The sequence below is a fragment of the Chrysochloris asiatica genome, unplaced genomic scaffold (assembly GCF_000296735.1).
Source record: "Chrysochloris asiatica unplaced genomic scaffold, ChrAsi1.0 scaffold00040, whole genome shotgun sequence".
Classification (NCBI taxonomy): domain Eukaryota; kingdom Metazoa; phylum Chordata; class Mammalia; order Afrosoricida; family Chrysochloridae; genus Chrysochloris; species Chrysochloris asiatica.
Genome location: NW_006408558.1, coordinates 17,172,608 through 17,200,301, shown reverse-complemented (window position 1 = coordinate 17,200,301; position 27,694 = coordinate 17,172,608). Strand labels below are relative to the sequence as shown.

At 47.1% G+C, this 27,694-nt stretch overlaps 1 protein-coding gene across 1 annotated transcript in view; it reads right to left on the bottom strand.

The window, feature by feature from the left end:
- Nucleotides 1-1,384: 1,384 nt before the first annotated feature.
- The window catches only part of SUV420H1 (suppressor of variegation 4-20 homolog 1 (Drosophila)), a 32,898-nt gene continuing 6,588 nt past the window's right edge, over nt 1,385-27,694 (bottom strand). Inside the window, exons 2-10 of the mRNA XM_006860834.1 lie at nt 21,036-21,183; nt 17,425-17,493; nt 12,951-13,116; nt 12,511-12,620; nt 11,154-11,320; nt 10,858-10,877; nt 10,633-10,769; nt 9,245-9,441; nt 1,385-2,841 (exon numbers count right to left, since the gene is read on the bottom strand). Of these exons, the coding sequence (XP_006860896.1) occupies nt 1,385-2,841; nt 9,245-9,441; nt 10,633-10,769; nt 10,858-10,877; nt 11,154-11,320; nt 12,511-12,620; nt 12,951-13,116; nt 17,425-17,493; nt 21,036-21,183 (2,471 nt within the window). The remainder of the gene's footprint in view (nt 2,842-9,244; nt 9,442-10,632; nt 10,770-10,857; nt 10,878-11,153; nt 11,321-12,510; nt 12,621-12,950; nt 13,117-17,424; nt 17,494-21,035; nt 21,184-27,694) is intronic.

The window sequence follows — 27,694 nt, the reverse complement described above, 5'->3', positions numbered from 1 at the left end:
GTTGGACATCAAGTACTAATCCAAATTTTGCTCATTAAGTTACTTAAAATTAATTTCTCTTCTCAAAGTGCTTCAAAATAAAACAAAAACCCCCAAATTAAAATCTGACTCCTCTTTTTGTTTGATAATATAGCAAAGCATCTTAGATATTTTCATACATAAACTAACAAAAGCCAAGAACTCCCCACTGCTGCGGTGCTTAAAACTCTATATATTTAAAATTCCCTATTTTATTGGCATGAATATTTATTTCTAAACTTAAAGACCTTCCTGGTAAGTTCTTTTAATTTCTTAGGACAAAAATTTCTCACAACACACAAATATTTACAACATATACATTGTTTTCAGTTCTTTACATTGAATTTCCCAAGACAGACATTTTTATAGGTAACCACAGAACAAAGACTGTGACTCATGTTTTTATTTCATAAACTATTATAAGTTAAAGTGAATAGATTTTTTTTTTTAATATTCCTTGTAGCATTTTACAAGTGCAACAGAAAACTCGAAGAACCAAATGAAGACAGCTGTAGTTCATTTGAGAAATGCTGCGTGTGAGCCTCACATTGCTCACAGCAAATTTTGAAAAAATAAGCACCAATCATTCTTGCAAAAAACAATTTTATCTAAAAGGATCAAAAAGTGTTAAATACAAGGTCTTTAATTTACACAACAAGCAATAAATAGGCCGCGCGGAGCTCACCCTGCACAATGCCGTCCTCATCCGCGCCATGGGCGCGCGAGTCGGCCCTCACTTGTGTTATTGTACTTTGCTGCTTTTTGATTTTCCTCAGAGAAACCAGTTTGGCTCCCAACCAATGGTTTGCTACTTTGACAAAGACCACAAATGGTACACCTGGGCCAGCAAACAGTGGGAAACTGACAAAACTCCAAAAGGGGGACATGTAGCAAAGAAAGGAGAAAGCCATAGATCATTGCTGGTGATATCAGCATATACTAGGAAACCTTCATATGCTGTTGCTAGGATTTAAGTTATTGTCTAGTCATATTTTAAAGAGCCAACTGATGCTCTGAGAGTTTAAAAAAAAAAAAAAATTGTGTAGCCACATCATTGTTTTCAGCGTCTCATGTGGAAAGTTGACATCGCTGTACAATTTTGCTTGAACCTTTTATTTTACAACAGAGCTTTCCCTCTAACTCAGAATTGCACGTAAGAAGGCTAGTTAAAAAGTACAATAAAAATGTGCACAAATCAGACTTCAGCAGAGTCAGTCCGCCGGGTGCATCCTCCAGAGTGAGGCGGCACGCCGGAAGTGCTGCGCAGACACGTTTCAGTTGAGGAATAACCGACTGGAATTTTTGTTGTTGTTGTTGTTGTTGTTAATTTAAGTAATTATCCTGGGGTCAAGTTAAGACCAAGCGCCTAAGCGTTGAGCCTCAGAGACTGGTCTTCTCTCCTCCTGGAAGAAATGTCGATGTCGATAGAGTCTTTCCCAACAATTAGCCTCAGGCGCTTGGCGGGTGGCAGAGGAATAAAGTCGTCTTCAAAGTCGTCATCGTAGTCATCCTCGTCCTCGTCCCCCTCTGAAGACGAGGACTCATCGCTGCTTTCCTCCTCGTACTGGCTGTAGTCGTCCATCTCCATCCGGGACTCCAGGAGAGAGAGGGGGTCACTACAACACACCCCATTCTCACGCAGACCCTCCTCGTCCCGCTTCAGCTGGATTTTTAATTTTGTTGAACTACTGCCCGGCCCTGAGTTAAAGCCATTGTTAAGCTTCGCTACATAGAGGTTATTGTCATTTTCATGGTCTTTGCTCAACTTGATGCTGATTTTGGAAGAGTTCACCCCATCGTTCTCCTGGTCATTGGTCCTGCTGCTGCTGTCGTGACGCCTGCGAAGAGTCAATTTGGGGATCCCGGAGTTGTTTTCCAGGATGAGCTGGGCATCATACCGTGTGATCCGCCGCTTCTTCTTGCTCTTTGCAGTCCTAAAGCTGTCTTTTGCTTTGAAGCTGTCTGACGTGACGACCGAACACCCGACGGGCGAGGGAGTGCAGTCCGTGTAGCCTGCCGACGGGCCCCCTGTACCACTGTGCTCGCCAAGGTCAGAATGGGAGTCCGCCACACCTGGCCCCAGACCGTCGCTCGTTAGGGTGTCATGTGTCGGGGTGGGCTCCTCTGTTTTGGGAGACGGCCTCACCAGTTTGCCTTGTCGTGATTTCTTTCTGGACATGCCACCGTCACTCTTGTGGCACCTTGTGTCCCCCTTCTGTGCAGCTTCATGAGCTGGGGCCTCCTCTTGCAGCCTGGGGGTGAGCTGCTCAGGCCCGTCCACACTCGCTTCAGCCACGCTATCTTTGTAGCCATCTACTGCGTCCAGGTCCAGCTTGATGTCCGAAGTTTCCTTCAGGCTCACCTTGGTGCGTGCCGATCTCCGGGTGATGTAGGAGCACGGTGAGCCCTCGCCCCGTACATGAGCACCCTTCTCAGAATTCTGTCTGTGTTCTCTCGCCGCATGTCTGGTCAAGCACCCGCTGGCCCCTGTGGCTGGTGCTGGTCCCTCCGACTCCTTGTCCTTTTTAAGGGGCAAGTTCTTATACAGCACAACTTTGGGTTCCCTAAGCACTAGGTTCCCCATTTCAAGTTTTCTGGATGCAGTCTTTTGCTCCAGCCGTCTGCAATGATTCCGTAGTTTTAACTTGGAGAGTAAAGGCTTTGCCGGCGTTTTCAGTCTCTTTGGTACCCTGGAGTTAGTCACGTGAGTGAGTTTAGCTGAGGTAGAGTTGGAAGGAGCTGGAATTCTGGACAGAGATTGCCTGGTTAGCGTTCGGCTCTTGCTGCTCTTTTTTACACCAACTGAAGATTTTCGGTTAGAAGCTGTAAGGTGGAAGAAAAGAAACAAAGACAGACCATGAGCCTTGGTACTAGCGTGTTCAGTGAAGCAAGGGCCCAGAGCCGACGGAGCTGGAACTGCTCGGCCCACCAGCGCAGATGGGCCAGCTCGGCCGCGGCGCATAAGCATTCCCAGCCCCTCCTGCAATGCAGACCCACTGCTGTGGAGGGAGAGTGGGCTCCTTCCCACAGTGAGACTGCAGGCCAGAGCACAGCTGCCCAGAGGGTTCAAGGCCGCCATCTTTAGGGGCACAATCGCCTCATCTTTCTCCCGAGGTGCAGCTGAGCATGTGACCACTGTACCACCAGGTTTCTTCTGCGTCTCTCCCTTGTAATGTGCGGGCCCAGGCGTCCGTGTCAGAGCCACCGACAACCCAGATGACACTGAGCTCAACTCACTCTCCTCCAGCCTTTGCTGCACCTGCCACCACTGGAGGCAGTTGGAGCAAAAAAAGCACATTGTCCACACATTCATTTTAAACCACCAGCTTAAATCTGTTTTTAAAATAAAATGTATTACTTATCTTGGCCAGAAATATATTCACAAACTTAAAGAGAAAAATTCTATTAAAATGGTTTTAAGACAAAAATAATCCTAAGAATCATATACTGTCATTTCTAATCAAGTGAGCAACAAAACAAGCTGTCAGTTGAGAAGACTCCGGCCCCTCCTAACCTGCATCTCCCGCACTTGCACGGGCATCACCTTCTTCCCTGTGAGACAAGGGTATAGGAGAGCCCACAGAATGAGCGTGGCCATCAGCAGGTGCCTACGTGACTGGAGTAGAAGCTGCTCCCGCAGTGGCCACGGCACAACCTGGCCCTTTTGCTGCTCTTTCCTTCCCCTCTACACCGACGACCTGAAATGACTCCCAGTTGTAAACATGAGTCAATCCTCAACTATGAAGTCCACCCATATCTCAACCCAAACCCCTCTTCCTGATCCAACAACTCTTAACCACCACCTCTCACCAGGAACCTGCAGACCGAGCCACTGCTGCCAGGAAAACATCAACTCCTGCTCAGCTCAGCAATCAAGTGCTGTGAGAAAGGAGGCCTCTGAGGGTAAGTATTGGTCCTGGATCACAGAAACCTTAGTGAACAAAAAGAGCCAACTGTGGGGCTATTGCTTCTCAAAGTGTTTTTTCAGACACTTGGTGGAGGTGTCTCCATCTCACTCACCCTTCTCTAAGAATTCACTTCAGGCACCTGGAACAAAGGGATAAGGTTTCCCAAGGAAATTCCCGACAGCCCTTGCTACCCTTCACAGAATAAGCAGGTGCATTGTCACGATGGAAGAAAGTTTCTCAGTGCAAGTTTCCGTTTTCTTAAAACTTCTTCATAGTAAGTCCCCAGGAGTGTCCTGTATCCTTCGAGATAATCTGTCAAGAATGACTCCTTTGAAGCCCCCAAAACACATTGACCCCAAACTTCTGAACTGGCCTTTCTGCTTTGAATTTAACTGGTTCAGCAGATTCCCTCAGAAGCCACTGTTTCGACTGAACCTTTCTCTTTTTAAAATGTGGGTTAAATGCACTGGGCTGCAAGGTCAGCAGTTCAAGCTCACAAGCCGCTCCTTGAAAACCCTATACAGGGTCATTATCAATTCGACGGCACTTCACAACAACAACAAAGGGAGCACTGTGGATCTGTGGACTGAATACTGGATTGCTAACCACAAAGTTGGTGGTGTGAGCCCACTAGCTGCTCTGTGGGAGAAAGCAAAATGATTCATAGCCGCAGAAACCCTTGTACAGAGATGCTATGAACTGGAACCAAGTCAGCAGCACCTAATAACAAAGACTAAATGTTTTACTGAGAAAACGTGTCTGCAGTCATCCACTGATCACAGAGACATGTTTAATTATATGTTTTATTTGGAATAAACCCATACACGTATGAACTGAAACCCTAGCAAGCCCTTGGAAAAGTATAACCAGCCTTCCAAAAATATCAAAGCACCAAGAAAGGCGGGTTCTATACTCAAGGGCTGTGCAGTCAATAGCTCTGGGGTACCTAGGCCGGCCGAAGGTTCAGAAAGGAGAGCCAGGGAGCAGAGCTGTGATCTAGGGCAGCCGCTGCAGTGGAGCTCGGGGGCTATGCAAGTCTAGGATAGACTGATTAAATGGCCAGAGGCAAGGCCGAGAAGCAATGGTTGAAGGTAAGGGTGATGAGAAGATTTCCCGCCAGACTTCTGACATCGGTCTGTCTATCGACTGTGCAGGGTTGACTCTTGTATGCACACACGCGTGTGCTGGTGATTTCTAGGCAAAGCCCAGGTCGAGGTCAGCACCACGGTCACCACCTTTGTCTGGCTGCCTGACATGTCTTGGATGACCCACTGCTCCCATGGGTTTCTTTAACAGCCACTCCATGAACAGAGGCCTGGTCAGCCTGTCAGTTGTCCCCATCCACAACTGCAGTCACCCCTAGACCACAGCCGCATATCACAACAGCAATGTCCTGCAGGGGGCTCCAGCATGTCCCTCTAATCTCCACAACAGCCTTGTCACCAAGCCCTGACCTTGCCCTCTCCACAGAGCAGCACTGGACAAGCCCTCTCCCGTGGCTGCCTCTTTGAAGGTCCGCCTACCCCCCAAAGCTTCTGCTGCAGCGGCCCGTCAGAAACATGGCATGATCTCTGGGTGGTAAGCACCAGCTTCACCGTGCCTATCCCTACCTGTGGTGCCCAGTCCAATTCTCTGGTCGCTCACAGACCCCCACCACCGGCCCACCTGCCACCCACATTCCTCGAGTCTACTCCGAGTCCTCCATCCTGTCAGCTCAGACGGCTGCAGGTCAGCTTTCACACGTGTCCTTGCAGATCTCCCCACCCCACTGCCCATCAGCTGACTGCATGCTATGGTGGTAGCACCTGACTCCCCGCCATCACTACACCCGAGGGCATCCTGGCCCAGAAGACATTCGTCTAAGGAGCCTCTGGGGGGCGCCTTCTCTGGTGTTCTCAGCACCCGAGACTGCCCGTATCCACTGAGCAAGTCTCTCTATGGAGACGGGACCTGGGCCTCCCCTCTGCCCCTGCTGTGGACCACAGTCACCACCAGCACTGGTGGTCTGTACTCTTAGCTGAGCCCTCAAAGATGTGTTTCTGCACTCAGGTGCAGGGTGGTTTCCCATCCAAACAAAGCCCCATCAGGAGGTGTCCCCACCAAGCCTGACACAACACCCCAGGCAGGAGAGTTCTGAGTCGGGGCTGGGTGCTGAGCAGGTGAAGGGAGGGCAGTGGTCACCACAACAAGCTAAAAGCAGCGGTGTTTCTACAGTCCATCAGGGAGACTGGACACAGGCCTGTGGCGGCCCTGCTTCAGCACCAATGCTAGGTGTGTGGACTCTTCTGCTGGTGGCCGGGACTCATCCCAGAGGCGTGAGTGTCAACGGTAATCCGAGTGGAGATGTGCATTCTTCTGGGCTGGCCTACACAGCCCACCTAGCATGCCCTCAGCCCACCGAGATGAAAACCAAGAGGCTCTACTGCAGGGGCTCGTCTGTGGCTCAAGCTGCAGAGTTTGTAAGTGGTTTGTTACTCTGCCTCTAAGGTACACCACTGAATTATGAAGGCATCTGTCCCAATGCGGCCACTTCAGTGTGTCCTCAAAGTCAGCAAGCAGCTGTGACAGAGGCAAAGCCTTCCTCAGCTCTGAGCTCCATGCTGGGAAAGCACCCAACTGCCACCCCTACCACGAGCCATGATGGCACGAGGCTGCAGGAAGCCTCCGCAAGGCACCCAGGGCCCAAGTCTCGTGCACAGCCTTCTTCTCACAGGGGGGTGGGTGATGCACAGGTGCCGGGGACGAGCAGTCAGCTCCCGAGCAAAGCCTGAGAGGATGTAAGAGTTGGCCATGGGGCCCACTTGCCGTCTCTTGACAGGTGATCCTCAGCCCACGGCAATGTAGGCAGTGGGCGCAGCGAAGCCTGAGACCTGACCCGCAGGCATGCGTTCAGTGGTGGCATCTGCAACTCAGATTTGCTCAGATCTGTGCTGGGTCAGTGAGGATGGACTTCTTGTTGTCTCTGTCTCTCTGACGTTAATGACACAATCAAGTTGTGGCTCCTGGGAGCTACCTTGCAAAACACAACCTTCCATGCCAGGAAGGAACAACTTCTCCACTGAGATGGAGAAACATGCTGCCCAGAAGAAAGGCATCGGCCAATTTCCAGAGAGCGCCCTGACCCTGCACACGAACATGCCGCCTGCCACCACCTACTGTTTAAAAAGTCTTACTCGCAAATAAAAGAATACAGTTCGATATACAAACACTCCAAAAAACAACTGCCGAAAAGAATTTATGTCAGAACATGAGAAAAATACTTCTGTGAACAGGGTTTCAACATCACCGGGCTTAAGCTTCTTTCATGGAGCGCTGATCCCTGGCACCCAGCGTAGCACCCCAACCCCTGAATGGCTCAACAGCTCTGCAGACATGCAGTGGGCCACACAAGTACCCCAGGAGCAGCAGTCCTGTGCCAACTCTGAGACTGAGCACACCCCTGTGCACCCTGCACATAGGGGCTGCCTGTGGAGACAGTGCATAGGGGAGGTGGCTCTTACATCTCTGGATGTTGCCTCTGCAATCTTGTCATGTGTCAACGAGTTGGTTCCAACTCATCATGACCCTTACCCACTCCTCACTTATCAACCAAGACCAGGTGGTATGTGAAGATCACTGAGTGGAGGGTGCGAAACCACTGAGGATCAGGGCTCAGTCAACTTGACACCTCACCTTCGCAGGCAGCTTGACTCTTGGTTCACACCTGTCTTCATTACCGCCAGACGCATGGTTAATGTGTGAGACAGTTCGACAGTTGTCTCACTATCGTAAAGAGAAACTGATGAAGGACAGTGAGTGAGTGAGGAGCAGGTGTGCAGGTGAGCAGAACCACCCCGTGGGACCCTAAGCTGCAGTCCTGACAGGAGCAGGTTAGGGAGCTGCTGACCTTTCTATTAGCAGCTAAGCACTTAACGACGGCACCACCAGCTACTAGCAGACTTGTTTTAGTAACTATTAAACAGAAATTCCCAGACAGGTACATATTAATTCATCAGTAGACTCAGTCACACTCAGACTTTCAGTGGAACATGGAGTTCAGTGTCCAAACACTCAAGTCCACGCATGACAACACCAAAGTCCCTCCGAGAGCAAAGCTGCTTACTGAGGGCAGGCTGCCTCGCAGGTGCTGATACCACAGGCTTCGTAGCTCTTCTTTCCCAAGGAATCAAAGGTACCTGGTGCAATTATCATCACCAGCCATTGGCTGACTGGCTGCTCTCGTTGACCTGGGCCTCACTTAGATTGGAGGAGGCGAGCCTGGCCTCGCGCTCCAGCAGCATATTTCTGGGATCTGGACGGTGATGTTTACCACCATGGAGGTGCCTGCTTGTGGTCAGGCGTTTCTGTCTGGAAGGGGGGCTGATCAGTGTTGGCCAATTGCAGCTGATGACAGGGAGAAAAGCCTAAAATAACCATCTCAAGGGTTCATCAGTGCTCAATGACAAGTCTTGTTGGAAATCAGTACCCAAACTGTTCACAGTGGGCCCACTGCCCTGTCAGCGCTCTGTACCTTCCCTCCTGTCAGACAATTCAGACTACAGCAGCAACTCTAGAAAACGGCTGTCACCAGATGGAAACCAGCAGTGATGAAAGGTTCCCGCGCGTCCATGGAATAAACACAGTGCTCTCCCAGCCTGGATGGCCTGCCTTCTCCTCCTTTCCCATTCGCTCTCACTCAACTCTCTTTCCAGTTTCCTTGAGATCTTGCACACACATAAATGGTACCTCAGAGTTTATTTTCTTTCTCCTTTTTAATCTCTTTTCTTGCTTTCTGTGCTGGCAATACAACACACCACTGTATAGTGACATTCGAACACTCCCACAACTCTGAGTCTGCAGGTTAGGTGGAACTGGGTCCAGTTCACTTTGAAAAAGGCAAGCAAGTAGTTCAAAATGGACCCTGTAAAGTCACTGGTCACTACGAATGCTCCTCGCTGCACTGTGTTTTCAGAACACAGTGGCCAGGCCCTGAATGTGTCGTGCCTACATGGTTTTACCCAGTCTGTTGTCTTCATATGGGCCTAACGGCATCACAACCAAACATTAACTCCTTGCACGTTTCTCCCACACAGGACAACCCTGGGGCACATGCTGAAGACCAAGTAGACCAGAGAAACAGTTCACTATAGAGTGAGTATGGAACTTAGAGCTACCAGCTCCAGAGCCTCTCAGGCCTGCTGAAACTTGCAAGCACCAGACTTGTTATCGGTATCGACAAGTTCCAAACCAGTGAGGCATGCTTTAGGAAAAGCAAGTGGTAAGAAAATACTTTTTTTAAAACCAGGGTCTGCGTATCAAATCAAAGCTCCCTTACTTACTTGCACTGTTTTTTTCCTGAGTGGTGTCTGCATCAGTGTTGGAGCTGACAGACTGACTGTCTGAGTTTTTGCTGCTGTCTCCTAACTTTTTAAGCCTATTTAAACGTTTGTCTGTTTCTCTGAGTCCGTATTTGCTATTGATAACAGGAGCAGGGGCAGGCAGTCCCACTCGGGATTTAAAAGCACCAGTTCCTCGTCTGAAAGAGAAAACAACACAGGTTAGCACACATGCCGACACACTCCCTAACATGGGCCTGGGGGCTGAGGCTACTGGGCCACACATCCTGACAACAGATGTGGCTGACCACCACTGGAATCTGCCAGTTCTAGGACACTCGAAGGAAATGAAACACGCAGAAAAAAATGAATGTGGAAAGCCCTATATCTAAACTAGGAAAATTTGATAAAATTGCTAAGTAAGTCCTTATTTGTCCAGGGAGAATTACTGGACCTTGTAAAATTTCATTTGGAGAGATAATGAATTCGATTTCAAAGCTGGCAGGCACAGTAAACTGCGGTCTCAGGAAACTCGCCAGCTAGGTATAGTCCAGTTTTGTTCTGACATTTAAAACATGGCTGATTGGTCCTGACCGATTGTGCCTCATATACAACACAAGAAAACACTGCTGCCAACTGTGCCATCCTCATAACCACTGTAGCCACTGTGCCAATCCATCTCCTTGGGGGTCTCTTTGTCTTTTTGTTGACCCTCCACTGTACCAAGCATGATGTTCTTCTCCAGGGATAGGCTCCTCTTGACAGCAAGCCCAAAGTACACAGCATCCAGTCTCACTACCCCGGTTTCTGAGGGGCACACTAGTTATACATCTAAGACCGATCTGTCCACCCTTCTAGCAGTCCACGGTGTACGCGCCTTGGCCAGCAGCTTCATTCAAAGTCTCCACTCCTCCTTACTCACTCACTGTCCAGCTTTCACATGCATGAGGCAGGCCTCCTGCGTCCACAGTGGAGCCATCCCCTCTCAGAGCTGGCGGACAGAGTCCGTTTGACAACAATGACAATGGTGTGAGCAGTCCTACCCAGGCAGACCTCAGGGGTCTCTACGGGACGCATGGCCTCTTAGAGCGCGCAAGGGACAGAGCCTGGGGGCTATTAAGAGTGTGGACACCAGAACATCAAAATTCCACATGACACAGCTCGACAGCACACAAAGCTGCATGCAGGTTTTTTCACAGAACTTCCCTTTTCTGTGGGTGTGTATGTGGGGGGTGTCTAAGTGTATGGTGAGCGGGACACGCACCACGATCTGAAAGGTCCTGAATCACTGGACTTTGTCCACAGAACTAGTGCTAGGTGAGGTGCCGGGCTGAAGCCCTGCATCCGGATGTCCAGAGAATGTGGGGAGAAGGGGGGACTGAGTACTTTACCTTTCACAAGTGTAACACTCGCAGAACTCATTGTTTTCTCCAAAAAACCCGTCTCCATAGTAACAAGAAATTTCTTCACCAGGCTCAATGTCTCTTAAAGCCTTCACACATGCCGTGTCTCTGCCAGTTGACACGAACTGAAAACAAAAGCCATTCGTTAGGGACTCACACCTGCAGCAGACACGAAATACTTTCAGCAAAACCACAGAATTATTTTATGCTTACCTTACAGTTAGGTCTGCAATCTGAAAAATGTCCAAAAGATAAAGTCAATTAACTGTTGATAAGATCTGAAACACGAACAATTACAGAAACCAGAAATAAGCTTTCCACCATCATCTTTTACAACTTTTGGCAGAAGGCAAGGTGCCCAGTTAAAACTACGGAAGTACTGCTTCCAACAGGCCTGAGATAAGGACTCGGGGTCTGAAACCCTCTTTACACAGCACTCTAGCTCCAAAGGATCTACTGTGTGGTGTCTGTAAAGGCCATGCTAGTCCCCGCTCAGCACGACAGCTTACCGTGGTTGATGAAGGCGGCGGGGCCCAGCCAGAGTTGAGCGCAGTTCTTCCTGGTGGAGTACATGACACTGAAGTCGTTCTCGCCGTGTCTGAGTAACATGTTCTCCTCAATTTCTGAAAGTTCGGCAATACAACCCACCAGTAATTCTATTTTGTCATTGCGTTTCCTAGTTAAAATATGTGATGTGTTAAAAATGACTAGTAACTGTAAATTGATGGCTTCTTTCATAAAATCTGCCTGTCCCCTAAATACCAGAGTGGAGAAGACCTAGCCGTGGACACTGTAGCCTCCTCCCTTGGGTCCCACCTTGGGCGGCTTCTTTGGGGAAGCCCCACAGCCTTGTAGTAGTTGTCTGTGTTTCTGCTTGACCTCTACAATAGCCAGGATGGGACTCCAGGGCCTTCTGGGCAGGGACAGGGCTCTAGGTCAGACTCGCCTGCAGCCTGGGGAGAGCTGTTTGCAGCAGGAAGGGGCTCAGACCCAGTGCTGAACAATGGGCTGCAGTCACGGAGGGTGCCAAGAACCCACGACTGTACCACACTACCTGTTTGAGCAGCGCGGCACAGCGCATGGGGACCTCACAGTTTCCCAGAGGCACACTAAAGTCGTGAATACAAGTCAAACTTCAACTATATCCCAAAGTTTCAAGTCCACACAAGGAGACAGGAATGAGAAACACGAGGTGCTATGTTGTCTGGTGAGTGCAGGACCTTAACAGCCATCTTACGGGCTCCACAGCCCCAGGGCTGCTGGCTGGAGGCCGAGGTCCCAAGCCCTCATTCCTGTCTGCAACAGCAGGTTCAAGACCACCCTAAGGTACAGACTGCACATGCACTCCCCCCCGCCAACAACCAGGGAGGCCAGGAGGAAGTGCTCCTTTGCCCATGCCATTTTCAGACCCTTGCAGCCCATGGTTTCTGGGATAAGAAGCATGGGGGAGGCAGGTGTGAGAGGGGCGGGAAGGTGGCGGTAGGTGTTGGAACAGAGAACCATGTCCTCTAGCGGGGCTCAGCCTGCTGACTTTCTATCTATGCTGGCGCACCTCTTCAACCAGGCAACGTATTAAGGCAGCCAGGCTGCTGGGACCACTGGCCTCCCCCCTAACCTTTGTTCTACACCAGTCAGTGACAGACAGACTCTGGCAGCTGAGCTAGCCAGCCCTGGAGTCCTAAGCGTCCCACAGTGTCATCACTGAGGGGGGCAGCTTGGTGAAAGGGCACTGGGCATGCTCAGGCTCCCAACTGCTCCGTCCTGACTGGCCGATGGGTCCTTGGCCTGAGTCAACAATGTACCAGCCATTTAGGCAGCACTTCAGCTAACGTGGCTTTATGGGGTTGGACTAGTGTTAATAGTTACCACTCTTTTGTTGCAACTATTTTGGCTCCATTTTGCTCTGAAGAGTATCTATTACAAGGCAATATTTCAAATCCACTGTCAGCGGCAAACATTCGCAAGTAAATGAATACCTAAAACAGAAAAAAAAGTATGACCTTAAGTTTACTGCAAACTGGTTAGCCTGCTAGTTTCTCAGAATTATAAAAATAAACCACCACCACCAATGTGAAAAATGGATGATTAAACAGTCATCTCATTGCTCTCTGTAAATGCCCTGTTTTGGGGAGGAACTTCAGCAGTTCACAATGAACTTCACATCTAGATGACAGAGTTTCCTCTGGGAATAATCACCCAAATGGCCTTCTTGGGTGTTACAGAGGTCACATAGATTGGTTTTATGATAGGCTGGTCTCAGCAGCGCTGTTTTCCTTTACTGGTCTCATTGCCTTCAATCAACCTACGTGCTCTTTGAATAACTTCTCCTGCGCTTTGTTCTTGTTAAGGAAGTAATGCCGGGCCCAGTCGCCTGAAGTCAGGCATTTGAAGGCTTTCTCCAGGTGCTCATCTTTCTTAAATCGCTCAATCACTTCCTTCAGCTCTTCCTGCCTCCCTTTGACCGGCCGAAACCTGGAAGAAACGAATCAGCATCTTTAGTTCCCCTGCCACCATCCCCGGGCCACTTGGCCTGCCCAAGCAAAAGCTCATACACACTCTAAAACCAGCCCTCATTTTCCAAGCATGGCTCTGAAGAGAAAAACCAGTCATCTGGATCATCACTATTCAAGTCGTGGGGATTTTTTGGCAGCTAGAATGGCTTTCTTTCCACTGTGTTTCATGTTTTTGTTTGTTCCCTAACTGTGAGTGACCAATGATATGCAGTCTGTCTGATGCAGGCACATAGTAGTCATCTACTTGGGGAGGAAGAAAAAGAAAGACCTAGTATAGAGCATTTCTAACTGAGAGAATCATTGCCATTTTTATAACATGCATTCTACCAAGCTTCAGAAGAGGATGAAGCGCAGAAGCACATGCCATAAACAAAGCTCGGAACCCCCCAACTAAGTATCTCAGTGTGTCTTGAGACACACCTGGATGTTCGGCCCCCGCCATATCAAACTCATCCTTGAGGAGTGCATCCAGGAAACAGTGCGGAAAGTGTAAGTGTGTCGGTGCAACTGCTTCATGACGAGCAGGAACGAAGGCTGCGGGAGACTCTCCAGACTCCTGATGTGGAGCCGCAGGATAAGCACTGGACTGCTAGTCACAAGGTAAGCGGTTCAAACTCACCAACTGCTTATCGTAAACCCTATACAGCATCGCTATGAATCAAAATTGACCTAGCAACACTTAACAATTATGAGTTATAATGACTTGGGAACATTACACTGTTAGGCATATACTGGAGAGCCCTGGTGGCGTTATGGGTTAATGTTGGGCTGCTAACTGCAAGGTCAGCAGTTGGAACCCACCAGCTGCTCCGTGGAAAAGAGAGGTGGCTTTCTGATTCTATAAAGATTTACAACCTTGGAAACTTACATAGGATCGCTGTAAGTCAGAATGGACTTGACAGCAGTGAGCTGGGCAGGTATTAGAAGGTCTCTGGGTGGTCTGGGTGTGGCAAACACTTTGTGCTCAAGTACTAGCCAAATGGCTAGTGGTTCAAACTCATCCAGCAGTCTAAGGAAAACGAGTCTTGCTGGGAACCTACTTCCCTTCAATGGAGCAGTTCCCCTTGAAACTTTGTGACTTGAGAGAACGTCCAGTCATTTGTGAGGGCTTAGAGGTCACAGACTGAAAATGGAAAATAAAGCCAGGCACCTTCCATCTCTTCATGTGCTGCAGGCGAGTGCGCTGTGAACTCAGTCAGGTGATGCTTTAGGGGTAACACAGAGCAACCACTCAAACATCCTAACGTCTGATCTTTCTAATAGTGAACTACTCGTAGCCACTCGCAATCAATTTTATCAAGAAACTCTATATGAACCATTCCTGCCACAAAACCAAAACCGTGTGGCTCATCACATGACCAAGTGAGTCAGAGTCCAGGCCAAACTCCGCCGCCCCCAAGCATTCAGGGCCTAAGAGAGGGAGGTTACAGGGTACACCAGCTATTGCTAGTGTTGACAGTGACCCACTGCTAATCATAAGGTTTTACACGTCTCAATACTCGGAAGTAGTCTGAATCTCCTTTGTCCTCTGTCTTAGTTAGGAAGTTCCGCTGAAACCTGTCCACCGTCGGAGTCCCTGTTACTAATTAAAATACCGGTCCCATAGCTTCCAGAATCACAGCAACACACAAGCAAACACAGTAGGACAAACTGACAGACAAGTGGGGGAACCAACAGGAATGGTGTCAGTCTGAGGAGGTGCGCCTGACCCAGACCATGGGATTATCAATAGCCTGATATGCATGCGAAAGCTGGGCAGTGAATAAGAAAGACCGTAGAAGAATCAGTGCCTCTGAATTATGGTGTAGGAGGAGACTATTAAAAGTACCATGGACTACCAAAAGAGCAAACCAATTTGTGTTGTAAGAAGTACAGCCAGAGTGCTCCTTAGAAGCCAAGATGGCCAGACTGCATCTCTCATACTTTGGACATTTTACCAGGAGGGACCAGTACCTGGAGGATATCATGCTTGGTAAAACGGAGGAGGGTCCGTGAAAAAGAGGACGACCCCCAATGAGGTGAACTGGCACAGTGGCAGCAGTGATGGCCTCAAACATAGCAACAACTGTGAGGTTGGCGCAGGACCAGGCAGTGTTTGGTTCTGTAGTGCAAAAGGTCGCTCTGAGTTGGTACCAACTCGACAGTGCTTAGCAGCAGCTCTTTCTGAGGTGCCTGCGGTGCGCTGTCCTTCCCCCAACTGCTGAGGCCTTTCCAGCGCACTTCATTTCGCTTCTGCCTGGTTCATGATGCCAAGCAATTTATGGGCCCAAACCCATGCAACAATGAGCCCGATGCAGCATTAGTCCTCTGCCTTTCATCGTTCCTGCAATGACCTCTGCTTCCATATTACTGACTTCCATCATCTCCAATACCAACAAAACCTTCAAACTATCCCACTCCTGTCCCTTGCTGCTGCTAGCAAGAGCTTGTATTTCACTGAAAATGTCATTTACTGTCCCCAAACTGTGAGCACATACTATCAGTAGTAGACTGCTATCACATGAAGTGACAGTGAGGAGAAGGCAGAGAATGCTGTTTCCAGGTACTTTATGTGTAAGTCCACAAACACAGAGACTGCGGGACAATAAAGAACGTAGTAGGGCCACACCGCCAACCCAGGCTGTTAAAGTCTTTACTGTTGCTCCCGTCGAAGAGAACTGCTGGTTGTGAACTGACCTTGGGGGCAGGAGGGAGCTTTGTTTCTATGATCTAATAAGTGAGATCCCCTCTGTTCCCTCCAAATCTCCTAGGCATATGGCCTCAAGCTGCCCTCACAGAATGGTCCTGAAAACTAGAAGAAACCTTTTAGGTGGTCTCATCCTGCCGTCATCTCGCAAATGAAGACCAGGAGACCCCACGAGGACTCAGGCTAACTCAGGGAGAGCTGGGCAGCTCAGCTGGGATGTCTTTTGCTCCTCCTTTCGCTGGACAGGGCAGTAATGGATCAGCGAGAAGCCACTTACCTGACAATAATGCTACAGGCGCCCACTCCCACTTTTGGCAACTAGCAGCTTTGGAAAGGAAGTTAGCAGAGGCTCCTGTTTCTTGTTTCTGGTTGGATTTCGTCAAGACCGTGCTTTCTGCGTCCCCGCCCTGCACGCCGCTTCACTATCAGTCAGTGCTCCCCCACCACCCTTGTCCCCCGCCCCCCCCCCGCCCCCCCAAACACACACAGCAGGCTAGACACTAGCATCTTGTTAAAAGAAATGGGACAGGACAGGACCGGAGAAGAATCTAATCATTGCACGAAGTCTTTGGTAGGTAGCCACTTCACCGTGGGCAGAAAATACAAACCGGATGTTACGGGTCAGTGGCCACACTGCACTCCTATGCCCACAATGGGGTGGGGCATGGGTGTGCTCCGGGACACTGGCTCTGGGCTCAGCCTTGAGCCTGCCTGCCCACACTCCAGAGGCAGGTATGAACATGGACAGATCTTGACCTTTTGTACTGGAAGTGGTGGCCACAGGGGCAGCAAGAGAAAGAGACATTTGGCATTTCTAAACCAATATGCCCCTCCCTCCTCCCACTTCTTAATGGAAACAGTTCCTTGCAACCACCAAGCACATGTGATTTTCTCTTCCCACCCCTCTGACCACCGGCCGGCCGGTCACTGACAGATGGCACCTAGTCAGGCAGCGGGAGGGCTTTCGCCTGCACCCCACTGACTGCCCCACTTTTCTTGTCTGTTGATTTTTCTGTCTTCAAATTCAAGAGACCACCACGGCAATGAAGAGAGGGGGAGATCTATGGCAGCTGTACAACTGGGCCCACCAGCATCACGTCTCATCAAGAGGTGACGGGCCAGAAGGGGAATGCAAAAGGGGAGAAAGGGAAGGAGAGGAAGAACAAGAGAAAAGGCTCAAATATCCAAGACCCCAGGAGGTGAGAAAATGGGCATATGTCCCCCCGTGGACAGTCTTACTGCACAGAGATTGTGGGCGGAGCTGAGAGGATTCAGACAGGCTCCTCTCCCCTCCTCAACCTACAAACAAACGAGAACCGAACACGTACCTGGCTGAGTCCTAATCCCAGGGCGTGACTCCTGATCTTTTGATGATTGATTTGTTTCTCTTAAAATTCCCCTGTTGTGGAGTACAAGTGGTGTCCTTTAAATAGAGCTAATACTGAGGGCTCCTCAAAGGTCTGCAAACGCTCTAGTGCTGTTTATGCTGACACCGCACATTACGGAGCGTACAAGAGCAGGATGGTGGTGAGCGCGTCACTCACATCACGTCACCAGAGTTTACTGTTGGGTCATACCTACCTCACAGGGTTGGTGTGGGGAGAGCTGTCAGATTTTGAAAACTGCCTTGAGCTCCTCGAAGGGAAGGCGCTACAGGAATGCAAAAACAAACAATGAAACACAACTGATACTGCTTCCACCTGCCATTTCTAAACATATTTACAACAGTAACTGTAGCCAGTATTCTTACATGGTGAGATTCAGGAGCTCTCTAGAGCTGTGTGTAAGGCCCAGCACATTAACAAAAGGCAACATGCAAAGATGCTTCCCTTTCCCTTGATGACATTTAGAAGGTCTGAGAGGTTTCTTGACACACAGTCAAGCACCTGACTTTAAGTGATTTACAAATCCATACCCAACAATGGAGACAAGGCCTATGGACAGGAACAAGGGCAGTAAAGTGTCAGACAGCGACAGACATAGGAGGAGGAGTCAAGAGCATGGGACCTGAACTCTGGAGGAGAAAAACCAAGACAAGTTCCAAAAAAGTGGCCTCAATGACACTTCTCAGTCCTTGGGAACACAGCTTCCTGCTCTGAATCCTGCAGCCCACACCAGGGGCCACTTGTGTTTCAGTCACTGGTATTACTAACAACTCCCCGCTGGGTTCCAAGGAAGAAGGTAAATTTCAGTACTGACAAGTCAAGTCATTCCAAATTCTTTCCACATCAGTTGGAATACTACTTGTGTATACTGTTTCCAGGTATTCCTGGTAGGCCTCTGACTTCCTCGTTCGTAAATACAGGATGTGTGCCAATTGAAAACCAGTTATAGCCAGTCTGGAAATTCTCCAGACTGTCAAGCAGATGCGGCTACTCCACTGCTCTTGATGGGGCACTGAATGAAGCGGCAAAGGAGGAAAGGTGATAAAGCACAAACATGCAGTGCTCACAGAGACCAATGACACAGACAGGACACGGCTGCCCACAGAATGCGAACTCAAGCTCTAATGACATCTGCCACTTGCTCCTTTTGTACCTTAAAAAGAAGTCCATGGCGAAAGTTCAAGAAACATTAGTTACCTGCTATTCTAACAAAACACTATGGCATTTCCTGATTTTCCTCCCATCACCTTCAAAAATGATGTTAAGCCAATAAACACTGGTCAATTCTTGCTAAAGGATACTTTTGTTTCCAAATAAATCCACTAAGATTAATTGAAAAGGTGTTCTTTCCATTAACATTTACACATTTCATTAATACATTTTCTGTGTACACTCCAAATGTCAGTTGAAGTCTTTCATGGTACCTTTGCAATGAAGGCTTCTGGGGAAAGCACAGAGGGGACGCTGAGAAAATGACAAACACCACAAAACCACAATGGCCTAAGGTCACACAGCCTGCCAGGGCCAGCTGAGGACCCATAACAGCAGAGTTAAATGCTGCCTTGGGAATACAAACTGGAGCTTTCTTCTGCATATTTTGTTTAGTCAGCTTTCATTTTAGATGTTTTCAATTCTAGGAGAAGGAAATGATTTGAATTCGATGCAGTTTAACTTCCGGGTTCCTCATGATGTACTGAGGAACATTCTGAATTCGTTTTACGTGAGCCCGTTATGAACTTTATGTCATTTTCTCACATCACAACACAACTCAAGTGGGCTAGAAGGCTGAGGACACCTTGCTATTCCAAGTGATGTCTGGGAGCTTGGCAGATATGCAGAATCCAGAGCCCAGTCCAAATCTACAGATTCAAACCCACATTTGAACAAGAATCCCAAGTGATTCAGATAGAAATGAATTTTAGGAAGCAGTGATTCAGGACTTCTTCTATGAAAACCTGAAGTCATTTCCTAGTACAGAAGCTAGGTGCACACAACCTTCTGTACTCAAAACAGGTGGTGCCCACGGACCAGGGGAGGCTCCTGATAATCAACTAGTTCTTTCACTGTAATTTGGACAGAATTCATTCTAAGTCTTTCCCTACCTCAGTGCACAAAGTACAGTTTACCTCTTGATGACTCTGGATCATAATTGTGGACATTTTTATTGTGAATTGAGTGAAGGGTAACAGAGAGTATCATCAGTTTTATATCCAACAAATCCTACACGTACTTTCTTCTCAGTGACTCCAATTCCCTCCATGAACAGCAGTGGTCCTGCTTCTTCTCTGTGCTTCTTATCTTCATTCCACCCACCTTCCCATCTCTTCTCAACTTTGTCCTCAGGTAAATGTTGCCCCCTTAATCTTCTATGACTGACCATTCCATGGGGGAGTACGCGCCTCTCTAGTGTGCGTCCTATACACCTATCTACTGCTCGGCTAAAAATGGAGCCAGACCTGAAGGGTACCGAAGGCTACAGCCTAGGGTTTCTCCAGTACCATGTCCTGCAGGCCAGGGAGGACAGTGGCTCACACATTCCACACTCTGAGTCCCACAAAGAGGAAGGTTACAGAGGGATTCAATCCACAGGATTTTCTGGGCAGACATGCGCACTGGCCCCTTCGGGTCGCTGGGGGAGAAAGGGATATAAGAGAATGATAGCAAAAGATCTTTGTTTGGACATTAGGGAACCCAACCCTAAACATCTGCCTCTCTGGTGGCAAAGAGTTACCTAAGTATACTCCAAGTTTTATGACAGAAAATGACATGAAAATGCCAAAGCCAGATTTTTACCTAAATGTCCTCTTTCTGATTTTAGGATGTAATTATTAAGTGAACCATACAATGTGGCTTTGTTTCTAGCAAGGAAGAATACTGAAAGGGAAAAAAAAACCCAACACATGACTTTCTCCAATCACCTTCCCTCACCAACTCCTCCTACTCATTCTTAACTGTCCCCTGTGACCCTGTCTTCCAGGGGCCAGTGACCTGGAGCCAGAAAGCAGCATCAGAGAAAAGGGGCAGTGGACAGGGCCCAGAACTTGCTCTCCATCCTCAGTTCCTATGGACCTGCTTTCCCTGATGCTTGCTGGGGAACCCCTTTGCCATGGTGGGGGTGGGGTGGTAAGAGAGTAGTAAAGACAAGGTGCAAAGCTGTGCCCTCCTGTTGTGTGGGGGCCAATCCTGCATTTCCGTAAGATACAAGTAGGAAATGATGGAAGAGATTAGAATAAAGGAATGAGAGACCCTCAGGACAAGATCAGTGTAAGAGTATTTTGTATACATGGTATTTGACACTCAGCGAAGCACTTAACCATCTGTTTTCTTATCTACACACTAAACATAGGCACGTCTTCAAAAAAGATTTGCTTACTACATAATAATTAGCTGGATTCCAAAGATCGTGTGGTAAATTTCTCTATATACAGTAGAAATTATTGAAAAGGAAACAATGTCTGTAATGAAGTCATGAAGGAACAATGGATGTAGCCTTCCTCAAGCAGGAAAAACCTCTCCTTCAGCTGAGACCATCATCGTCAACCTTTACAACAGAGAATGAAGCCAGGCAGCCAGCTTTATATTTTAATAGAAACATCCCCAGGACACAGAATTAGAAGTGACAATATCCCCAGATAGCATAAGAACATGGAATCAGAAGTGGTAAGACTTAAAAGATTTGGATGCTTCTCGTGGCTCACATATAAAAAAGCACTTTGGTAACAAAGAACTTCCCTTTAACAACATCATTTTAAATTTTGAGTAAAAGTAAAACTAAGTGTTCCACTCGGGAGACAGACTTAGAATTACCTAGTGTTCATTTTGTGTGTTTGAAACCCTAAATAGGGATCCAGAACCAAACTGGTTGCTAGGTCATCATTTTCACAAAGCTCCTTGGCAGACATCCCAGAAGACGGTACATATCGACTCTGTCCTTCGAATCCAGAATTACCATTACCTGTGAAGAAAGAGAAACGAACATAAAATTCAAATCAAAAGTTACTGAAATCTACCTTAAAGAACTGTTGGCTTCATTATCCATTCTAGTTAGTAACTAAAAATGAAAATCATTTATTTCAAATCTGTTTAAGTTATATGATTTAATACTGCGGCATAAACAGAAAACCATGCACGCTACACTAACCCAGTTATTCCAAGTGTTTTGGCCAGTGAATCTCACATTTCAGGTTCCCAAGAAAGAGGTGTGGGGTGGTTGTCAGACTCTCTGGTTCACTGCTGTACTCTCCCCTCTGAAGTACAGTCGAGAAACAGAGGATGGGAGAAAGCTCATTCTTGGGCCAAGATAAGATCAGCAAGAGGCTTTCCAGACAGAACGGGGTGAGGAGGAAAGGAGGAGCCCAGACTACTTTCTGAGACTAAGCATCGGAATTATAAAACTCCAACATGCCCAGTGACGTAAAGGAGGAGGAAGTTCGTTGAGCTTCCTGTTTCGGGGCCACTGGCTGGCCATGTATCCCTATGGCTGCAGGTAGCAATGGCTCACAGGTTAAGGCACTTGTCTATGATTAAGTCTTGGTAGTAAGATTTGGTGGAAAATGTGGAAGGAGAAGGATAGGCCTAATTCTCCATGACCTGTCTGAAATACATTTTGAATGAACAGATAAAAAGGGAAGGGACTGAAATAGACACAGTAAAGCAGGTAGAAGGAAATCAGTGCAGAGTGGGAAGGCAGACCCAGGGTGCAGGATGAGTAAGAGACCACCAGCACTGTCCAGGTCTGAATACGAAGCTGGGCAAGAGTGGCAGGGATGAGGAGAGAGAGCACTAACCTATTCACTCAGGGCTTCAAAACCACGAATAAAAACTTGCAAGTCAAGTCCCTGCACCCAAGGGTAAGGATAGGATTTTGCAACTAAATTATTCACATTCTGTGAAAAACTATTAAATAACAGCTTCATGAAGCTAATTTTGCATGCCACAACTTTACTCATTTAAAATGTACCAGTCAACGGCCTGACATACAGTCATAGGAGTAAGTAGCCACTGCAATTAACCTTTAACGTCTTCAGCACAGGCCCCAAAACCTTGCCACACTTATCAGCAGTCACAATCCACTGGGGTGCTAACTACAAGGTCGGCGGTTCAAATCCACCAGCTGCTCCGCAGAAGAAAGATGAAGCTGCCTGCTTCCTACAAAGTTAGATCGTTCCGGAACCTTACGTAGGGTCTCTATGGGCTGAAAGCAACTGAATGGCAGTGGGCTGGGTTTGGGGGATCCACTCATCCAGTAGCCTTGGTGGTACAGTGGGTTAAGCACTGGGCTTCTAACCACAAAGTCAGCAGTTTATATTGTGGGAGTATGATGAGGCAGGCTGCTCCCATAAAGTCACTGTGAGTCTGAAATGACTGCACGGCAGTGGGGTGGCCTAGCCATTCACCTCTCCTTCCCCGACAGCCCTGGGAATCACTCATCTCCTTTCTGTCTCTAGGAACTTACCTAGTTTGGAAGCTTCCTACGGATGGAATCATATACAATGTGGCCATCTGTGACTGTTGTTTTCCAGGAGCATAGTGTTTTCAAGATTCTTCCATGTTGTGGTATTGATAAGTGCTGTCAATAAATCAATTCTAACTCATAATGACCTTCTCTCTGCACCACAGAAGGAAACCCCACCCGACCTGCACCATCCTCACCACTGTCACTCCTGAGCCCACTGCCGATCCATCTCACTGGGGCTCGTCCATGTTGTACTAGGTAGCAATTTCCCTTTATGGCTGAGCCATTTTAACACTGCACAGCTAGACCACATTTTTTTGATCTACCTACACGTTATTAGGCACTTGGGATGTTTACACTTTTTGGTTACTATGAATAATGCAGTTACGAACATTTGTATTCAAGGTTGTTTTTTTTTTTTTAGTCATGAAAATACCCAGGTAGATAGAACAGGTATATTTCACAAATGTCTTTTTCTGTCCCTCTGTGTTTATAAGTTTTCTATTGGCACATGTTTCATTTCTCTTGGACAGATTCCAAGTGGAACTGCTGGGTCAGACAGGCTCGTCACAAGTTGGGATTGACTTGCCAGCAACTAAACAACATGGTAGGTCCAGGGCTAACCTTTTGAGGAACCACCAGATTACCTTCCAAAGCAGCTCACTCCCCTCAGCAGTGTATGAGGGCTCCACTTCTAGCCATATCTTCACCAACACTTGCTCTTGTCCGTCTTTCTGACCAAGTGTGAGATGTGGCATCTCACTGCAGCTCTGATTTGCATTCCTCTGATGACAGACAATGGGGACCATCTCTTCCTGGGCTCTACTGGAGAAACATCTACTGAGAACCTCTGCCCGTTGTCTTCATTGGAGGTCCTGGTGTGGCACTGTGGGATAAGCACTGGAATGCTAACTGCAAGGTCAGCAGTTCAAACTCACAAGCCACTCCCTGGAAACCCTCACAGGGTCACGATGAGTCCGAATCTACTCAATAGCACTAACAATGCTGTTGAGTTGCAAGCACCCTTTCCCGATTCTGGATACTAGTCCTTTATCAAACACAGGACTTGAAAGGATTTGTGGGGTGTCTGTTCACTTTCTAGATGCTATCTCTTGAAGCACAAAACTTTAATTTGATGAACTCCAACTTATGTTTGTTGTTACTTGTGGTTTTATACGTAAGAAACCATCGTCCCATCTAAAAACCTGCAAATGTATGCTTACGTTCCTTCTGAGCATTTCAGAATGGTAACTTACACAGTTAAGGCACTGACTCATTTTGAGTTCGTTTTGATCTATGGAGTGAGGCAGGGGTCCCGCACCATCTATTCTGTTGCCTATGAATATCCCAGCCCCATTTTTTGAAGTGACTGTTTCTTTTCCCCATTGAATTATCTTGACAACCTTGTCGAAAGGAAATCAACTGACTGCAAAAGTGAGGATTTGTTGTCAGATTCTCAGTTCTATTCAGTGTCTATTCTTATGTCCGTCCAACACTGTCTTGATGAAAATGGTTTAAGTATGAGTCCTCTAACTTTGTTCTTTTTTAAACTTGTTTGAGCTAATCTGGTTCCCTTGAATTGCCGTTAAGACATTTGGGATCAGTCTTCAATTGTTGCAAAGCAGTCACCTGAGATACCCATCCCTCAAGGTAAAGTTCTGAAAGAAACTGTGTTGAATCTATGGGATAAATTTGGGGAGTATCATAACAACAGTAACTTTTCTAATCAATAATCATAGGAAGCTTTCCTTTAGGGTTCCCTTGAATTATTCAACAATGTTTTGTAGTTTTCAGAGTGAAAGTTTTACATTTGCTGAATTTATTCCTAAATATATTCTTTTTTATGCTATTGCAAATCAACTTGCTTTCTGGACTTCATTTTCAGACTATTCATTCCAAGTGTACAGAAATATAATTGATGCTTACAGTGGTTACGAATAGGGCTGCTAACCTCAAAGTCAGCAGTTCGAAACTACTAGCAGGACAAAGATGAGGCTTTCTGCTCCCGTAAAGATTTACAGCCTCAAAAACCCTGTGCAGGGTCACTGAGTCGGAACCGACTCCACGGTACTTAACAACAACAACAAATAAATCAATCTTGGAGTCCTGGTGTGGTGCTGTATGATAAGCACTCAACCTCAAGGTCAGTTTGAACCAAGGTTGGAGGTTCAAACTCACCAGCTGCTTCCTGGAAACCCTATACTGGATCGCTATGATAGGAACTGACATGATGGCACTTAACAACCGAAACCAACATATCAGTCTTATGTCCTGCAATCTTGCTGAACTTGAGTCTTAGGGCTTTCTATGAACAAGATAGAGTCATCTGTAACAAGAGATTCGATTGCTTTACTTCGTTTCACCCTGGTGTCTTATCTTGCTTTTTCTGAGCCCCTCTGTACAGTTTAACTTCAGTACAATGGAGCCTGGAAGTGCTGAGAGTGGAGATGAGGGTCTTACTCCATTAATATTAGATATGGGGTTTTCATACTTGTATGTCCTTTATCAAGTTGAGGAAATTCCCTTCTAGTCCTTGTTTGTTAAATCTCTTTACTGGTCCAATGCCCATGTGTTTTCTGTCCTCCTTTTGATTGCTATATATTATGCTAACTGATATCCAGACCGTGGTGTAGTGAAGTACTTAATGTGGCCCTCTGGCCACAGTCTTCCGTATCATCTGAAATACCCTCAGGCTCCCTGAAAGGATGCCCTGGCAGAGCATGTGCTCTTACTTGGAGGCTGCAACTGACTCAACTTCACCTGACCTCCAGTTGTGGAGTCTTGAGCCAGTCCTATCAGCTGATGGATCTACCAGGTGCCACAGCAGCCTATTGATAAAATGGATTCAGCAGCTTCCATAGCTCTGTGAGCCAGCAGCCTGTCTTTGGCTTTATCAGCCCTGCAACATATGAGTGGGTGGAGTCCTCCAGACTGACTAGATGGATGCATGGCTTTGAAACCTGCCAGACTCCTCATCCAAGTGAGTCACTTCCTGGATTGTTCATGAATTCTGTGAGATGTTGCAGTGAATCACAGAACCCAAGGATAACCACTGGACTGCTAACCACAAGGTTGGCGATTCAAATCCACCAGCATTCCTCAGGAGCATTACCCAGGGTTGCTCTGTGTATGAACCGACTTGACAAGATGGGAGGGAGGGTACTGAGGAAAGGAGCAGTTAATGTGAGAGACGAGCCCTGTACTAATCCTTCTAAAAGAAATTATTCACACACAGATGTTAAAGCAGCCGTGCGTTGTTCAAATAGATCCCACGTGAGCCTGGGACAGAAGCCTTTCTCTATGCTGTTAGATTTGGTTTTCTAGCATTCTGTTGAGTATTTTTGCATTTATATTCCAAAGATGGACTAGCTGTAGTTTTCCTGTGATGTCTTTGTTGGTTTTGGTATCAGAGTAACTGCCCTCATACAATAAATTGAGAAGAATTCACGTCTTTACTATTTTTTAGAAGAGTCTGTGAAGAATTGGTATAAATTATTTTTTAGTCGAGTTACTAGTGAAGTCATGTGGGTCTGAAATCTTCTTCGTGGGAGAAAAAAAATGTTTTTTTCTATTACTAATTCAAAGGAGTCTTGGTAGCACAGTGGATTATGAGCTGCTAATCAACAGGTCGGTCAGCAGTTCAAATCTACCAGCTGCTCTGCAGGAGAAAAAAAAGGCTGTCTGTCGCCATAACGATTTAGAGTCTCAGGAGCCCTATGCAGGGTCACTATGAGCTGGAACCAACTCCGCGGCGCACAAGCAGGCAGTCAGGCAGCATTACTACTTCAATCTCTGAGGAGCTGGTGTGGGGCTGTAGATAAACACTGGACTGCTAACCACAAGGTCAGCATTTAACCCCATCAGTTGCTCTGTGGGAAAAAGACGAGATTTTCCATTTCTGTAAAGATTTATTACAGCCTCGGAAACCCTATACAGGGTTGCTATGAGTCAGAACCAACTTGATGGCAGTGAGTGAGTGAGTGAGAATCCAATCTCTAGGCTTTATCCAAACTTTCTATTTTTCCTTGTGTCAATTTGATAGTCTGTTTTCCCTTCTAGGAATTTGCCCATTGAATAAAAGCTACCTCATCTACTGTTATCTAGTTCTTCATAATATTCCTTTATCATCATTTATTTCTGAAAGGTCAGCAGTAATGTCCTCTTTCATTTCTTTTCTTTTGATTCACGAACCTTTGTAGCAGAATTATTCACAAACTGGAAACAATCCAATGCACGTGAGTTGGTGTACGGGCTAACAAAACACTATGTGATCCTTCCATACAATACAATAAATTCTTTTTCTCCTTCCTATTTTTCTTTATCTGATTTATTTATCCTTCTTTAACTCTTTTTTTTTCTTTTTAAGTTTTTACTGTGAATTGAGTGGTAGTTTTTACACAGCAGAACATCTGCTTTACATTCATCATTTCACTGCAATGATTACAATCCCCTCCGTGCATCATCATTCAGCAGTATTTGTTTCTATTCCCTCTGGTTTTAATGGGGATGTACACAAAAAACACCCAGGAATGTAAAAGCATTTAAACAACCAAAGGGCACATTCTGCAAGCCTGCCTCCTGGCTGCCAGCACACAGCCTTTCTCTTTCCATGAGTCTAGAGTCCTCAGCTGCTCTCTCTCTCCATGTCCCCATCTCTGCCTTCATCTCTGGTGTCGCTGCTTCTCTGGATAGGGTCCCACATTGCTCTCTTGCTTTTCTCCCTTGATGGCCCTCGGGTCCTCTGTTCCTGGAATGTAAGATTAACTAGTCCCCCCTTTGTTATAAAATTCTACCTTTACAGTTGTGACTATTGCAATTAGTCATGATAACAATTACTCACTACTGAATCATAAGAATCTCATCCCCATCTCCTTTCACCAGACCCACCTAAACAAGACGAAAACTATTCAGTGGGGATTCTACCTTCCCCTGCACTCTGAAAACTTGTAAGTCAGTCACTTCGTGCCTTTATGTTGTTGATGTTAGGTGCCATTGAGTTGGCATTGACTCA